The sequence below is a fragment of the Colius striatus genome, chromosome 2 (assembly GCF_028858725.1).
Source record: "Colius striatus isolate bColStr4 chromosome 2, bColStr4.1.hap1, whole genome shotgun sequence".
NCBI classification, from domain to species: domain Eukaryota; kingdom Metazoa; phylum Chordata; class Aves; order Coliiformes; family Coliidae; genus Colius; species Colius striatus.
In genome coordinates this window covers 235517-240355 of record NC_084760.1, presented here as the reverse complement: position 1 = coordinate 240355, position 4839 = coordinate 235517, and the positions used below count along the sequence as shown (strand labels likewise).

The 4839-nt window shown below is 60.6% G+C and overlaps 1 protein-coding gene across 1 annotated transcript; it reads left to right on the top strand.

The window, feature by feature from the left end:
* The first annotated feature begins 1519 nt into the window (after nt 1-1519).
* LOC133624819 (sperm-associated antigen 4 protein-like) lies at nt 1520-4019 on the top strand. The gene is made up of 5 exons (XM_061989406.1): nt 1520-1580; nt 1890-2005; nt 2475-2642; nt 3004-3093; nt 3782-4019. The coding sequence occupies exons 1-5, from the start codon at nt 1547-1549 to the stop codon at nt 3911-3913; spliced, it is 540 nt and encodes a 179-aa protein (XP_061845390.1). The 5' UTR covers nt 1520-1546; the 3' UTR covers nt 3914-4019.
* Nucleotides 4020-4839: the final 820 nt, after the last annotated feature.

Sequence of the window (4839 nt, the reverse complement as noted above, 5' to 3'; positions counted from 1 at the left end):
AGAGCACGCCTGCATTCTCAGCCAGAGAGAGGGAGCAAGGTTCACAGCCAAAAGACTGCTGAAATGCAGTCTCCATGGTCTGCTCGACCTCTTTGCTTCCCAGCACGATTGTCAGTGGCTTTTGGAAGGTGCTCCTGGAGCCCTTCCTTTGGGGGAGAGCTGCTGGCACTGCCGAAGGGTGAGGATAGAGTGTATTAGTCCCGGGCGCTGCTCTGCCAGCTCTCTCTCTGTCAGCGACAGGCTTCCAAAGCACAGGCTTTTCAGCCTGAAAAGGGGAACCTGCCTGTGAAGGGGTTTGCTCCAGCCTTGGCTCGCTGACGGCCACGAGGCTCCCTCTGTTTCAGGCTGAAGACATCCCTGGGGAACAAGAGGTTCAGGGCAGTCCTGGAAAACAAGTTCTTGTTGGTGCTCGTACTGCTTCTGGGTGAGTTGGCGTGAGCAAAGGCCTGTCTGTGCTGCACGGCAGCCTTCAGATGGCCAGCTTTCCTGTTTACATGTGGTAATTCTGGGGCCCAAGTGCTTCCTGAGCGTGTCCTTGACTGGGACTGGCTTTTGGACTGCCACTAAGGCTGGTAGTCTCCCCGGCACGCTGCTGCTCTGGCCAGCGAGCCAGAGGGCTCAGCCTGTGTCGCCTGTGTCTGGGAGAGAAGGGCCTATGTATGTCCAAGCCTGAACTGGAGACGGCAAGAGGGGCCGTGCACGGGACTGATGGAGACGTACCTCTCCTGGTCCCTGCAGCCTGGTCACAGTGCTCAGGGGAGCAGGGAGGGGAAATGGGGCCCCGAGCACCACGGAGCCCGGCGCTGCGCAGCCCCTGAAGCCTGGGCTGATGGCTCCCGGGCAGAGGCGCGTGGCCTTTCTCTGCACCCCTCACCATTCCCCACCTCCCCAGCCAACCTGCTGCCCCAGCCCAGGGCAACAGGGAGGAGACAAGGGGCGTGTAGGTCTGCTTGCAGCCCCAGGCAAGTAACTGTCTCTTGCTGATGTGAATTGCAGTTGGCGTTTACTGCGGGACCTTGCTGTCAGCGCGGAGGATGCAGGCAAAGGCAGGCACAGAGGTTGGTGACACTCATGGGACGGGCACCTCCTGCAAGGGAGCAGCCAGGGCCAGGCCCAGGTCAACGGGCTGCTGTGGGCAGCTCAGGACTCCTGATGTCCTTTCCCTTGTAGTGCCGGTGCTCTGTCTGCGCCCTTGAGGCAGGGGCGAGAGCCAGGCAGGCTCAGAGGGCCAGCCGCCGCCGCCAGGGCCTGGGCATATCTCCTAGCTGACCTGGAGAGCGTGGAGGGTGGCCGTGAGGGTGTGGGGCCCCTTGTCAACCCAGCTCACAGCCACAGCCTCAGACGGTGTTTCTCAGCCTTTGTGGCTCACGTCAGCAGCAGCGAGTCTGGCGGCTCCGTGGACTCGCATTGCTGACACCGAGCTTTTGCATCTCTGGGTGCCAGTAGGCACGCTGAGCAGCCTGCTGATGGGATTCTTTTCTGTGTTCCTTCATGGCTTTCCCAGGAAGACGACCAGGGAGCATTGAAGGTGGCTTTGGAAGGCAACATGAGGAAGTCTGAGTGGGCCCTGAAAAGCTTGGGTACGGACACAAGCAGCCCCGTCTCCTTGCCCTGTGCCTGTCTGCAGCAAGCCACAAGGAGGCTGTGCTCCAGGCACCGCTCTCCAAAGTAGGGGAGCCGATGTGCTCGGTGCAGCCCAAGAGGAAGGCTGTGGCAGGGTGGCTCTCCTGCTGCCACACACGTCCCTCCCGCTGCTACCCTCAGCCTGTGTGCCCCCGCCGCTGCCCCCACACGCATTCCTGTGCTGATGGAGGGACTCTGCTCCGAGGGGACTCGGTGGGCCTCCTGGTCTGTGGCTGTTGTAGTCATCTACCCTCCCTTCCTCACAGATGCCACCGTTGACATGACGAGAACTTCCCAGACCTACAAGTGCGGGTGGAACTGGGTCTTCAATGCTTTGCTGAACAGAAGGTGCACTGAGGATGGGCCCAATACCATCTTGCAGGTACTGTAGCAGAAGCCACCAGCGCTGCTTGCCTGTCTGCCTGCCTGCCAGTGGCACTGTGGAAGCCCACAGTGTTGATCAGGTTCCTGAAACCAGAGCTCCAACACAGGGCAGAGCTTGCCAAAACCCAGTGGTTCCCCTCAGGAGGGGAGCAGAGCAGGACTGAGGGGCCCTGCTGCGACCCTGCTGCCCCCCTCGCTCCTACCAGTGCTGGTTTGGGGGCGTGAGGCGGGGGCCCTGGCCAGGACGGTTTCACAGCCCCTTTTCTCCTCTTTTCCCTAAGAGGCAGAGCCCCTTTGGCAGGCAGGGAAGATGCCTCCCGCTCCTGTCTGTTTCCTGGCAGGCACCTCCTCCCGGAGCGGGAGCAGTGCCCCAGGCACACAGGCGCCTGTGCTCCAGGCCAGAGGAGCCAGCTGCACTGGCCCCGGCACGCACTCCTGTCTCATTGCTCTCCTGTGCTGCTTTGCAGATGGACGTCTCCCTGGGCAAGCGCTGGTGCTTCCATGGGCGTTCTGGCCAGGTGGTCATCAGGCTGCCAGCCCGAGTCCACCTGACTGCCATCGCTGTGCAGCACGTCGCTGAGGAAGGCTTGCTGTTTGTGGCTGCCAGCAGTGCTCCCAGATCCATGGCTGTCTATGTAAGTCTGTGCTGGGCGCTTCTGGCTCCATCGGGCCCTGGGGGGACGAGACAGGAACTCGCTTGCTTTTGTGCTCCCTCTGAGGCTGCTGCCCCGCTCTCTCCTGAGCATTGCAGTACCCTAGAGACAGGTGCTTCAAGGACTTGAGAGCTTTCATCGCTGTCATGACGTACTGTGGCCAAAGCCCCTCAGGGTTCTTGACCAAAGCTTAAGGCGGAGACTGAGCCCATCCCCGGCCAGCACTGGGCTGTGGCTGTTGCCCAGGAGAGGCCGGGTGGGTAGCAGGGCTGGTGCAGCACGTTTGAACATTCCCTCTTTGTCAACATGAGTCTGAGCTCTCTCCTTGTGTTTTGCCTCTGAGGGACTGGATGCTGATGGAGATGAGGGAACTTGTCTCGGTTTTTTCACGTACGATGTGGAAAAAGAAGCCATTCAGCCCTTGCCTCTGAAGGTACGGTCTGTGCAGGGGGGAGAGATTCCACGGGGCAAAAGAGGTTTGCCTGCAAGTCAACAGCAGGGAGGGTGGGAATGCTGTCTCCCTGAGCACTGGGTCGCTTTGAGAGACTTGGTGGGGTTGTGAGGGCTGAGCAGCGTGTGGTAGTGGCAGCAAAAGGACAACACGGGCAGGATCAGGCAGGTGGGAGCACAAGCTCCGAGAGATCCCTGGCTGCAGCCGCTGCCTTCAGCGGAGCCAGCTGCACACGCAGACGCTGCACCAGAGCAAGGCCTTTGTGACCTGCGGAAAGAGGGGTGCCCGGTGCCAAAAGCACTCGAGCAGCCCCAGCGCTCCGTCCTGTGGCCGTCCTGTGGGACAGTGTCCTCTCCTCCCCACGCAGCCCCTTCTCTCCCCTGCCCTCAGGCTGCCGGGGGAAGGCGAGCCGAGGGGACAGCGGGAGCTTGGTGGGGTTGCCCAGCAGCCGCCCTACGCATCGCAGTCCCTCCTGGGCCTCTCTGTCAGCGCAGAACAAGCAGCAGAGGCAGAGGGTGGAGGGAAGGAGACGCAGCCCCAGCAGGGCCGGCGTGCACAGCATGCCCAGCCGCTTTGGGGAGCCTGTCCCTGAGCAGGAGCAGGGCTGGCAGGGGGAGATGCGGTTGCGCTGTTTCTCTGAACATCTCCATTTCCTTTTCTCTCTTCACAGAACACGCTGCACCCCAGAGCCTTTTCTTACATCAAAGTGCTTGTACTGGACAACTGGGGAAACTCAGAGTACACCTGCTTTTCTCGAGTGTGGGTCCACGGGAAGATGGCAAAACCGGAGAGCCCGTTGTGAAAGCCGAGAGTCCAAATGTTGTTGGGTTTGGGGGAGACATTTTTTCTTTTTTGATGGTCTGCAGTAGTCCCTAGTGGTTGTTGAAAAGGTGTCTTGCAGGTGTCTTGAGCCCTTTCCGTGAACTCTCAGTTCCTTCTTCCAAGTATGGTCTTTGTCTTAGGTCCCCTGTTTGTAGAGCTCTCGGGTTTCTTATCTTGGTCTTGTTGGGTCACCTGCACACCCTTCCCCTGGCTCTGAGTTGGGCCCCCCTCCGTCTCAGGCCGGGCCAACCTGGCACCTCTGCGACTACTGTTTGAGAAGGGAAGTCTGCAACCCCTGCAAAGCACGAAGTGTGCCAGTGGCTCTGAAACGCCCTCACAGCCCCGGGAGGACCCCACAGTGGAGGCCCCGCGCCGTGTGTGGAGGCTGCTGGAGCCGGCCGTGCTGGGCTGGGGGCCGGCCGCGGAGCAGACCCACGCGGGAGCCGGCTCTGAGGCGCTGCAGCCCTCGGGACGGACACATGTCTGGCTGACGTGTGAGGAGCCCGGCGCTGGGGCAGGGGAACTGCGAGGAGCCCCCTGCGCGGAGGTGAGACAAGAGGCAGGAGCCATCAGGGAAGGACTGACTGCAAGTCCCTTTCCCTGCCTCCCTGTGCTGCTGAGGGCAGCAGGGAAGCAGAGCTACGGGGACCAAGTGTCTGAGACCAGGAAGAGAGGATGGATGGGGGAAAGACTGTCTGAAGGGACTGATCCTGCTCTTCCTCATCATCCTCCTTTGTTTTGCGTCTGTTAATTACTTTTTTGGTTGGTGGCCGATTAAACAAAACTGCGTTTTCTTCCCCAAGTCAAGCGGTCTTGTCTGTTTCACCTGGACTGTCATGGGTGAGCGAGCTCTCCCTGTCCTGGAGGACTTCCATGAGGCCGTTAACACCTTTTCTCTTCCCTGTG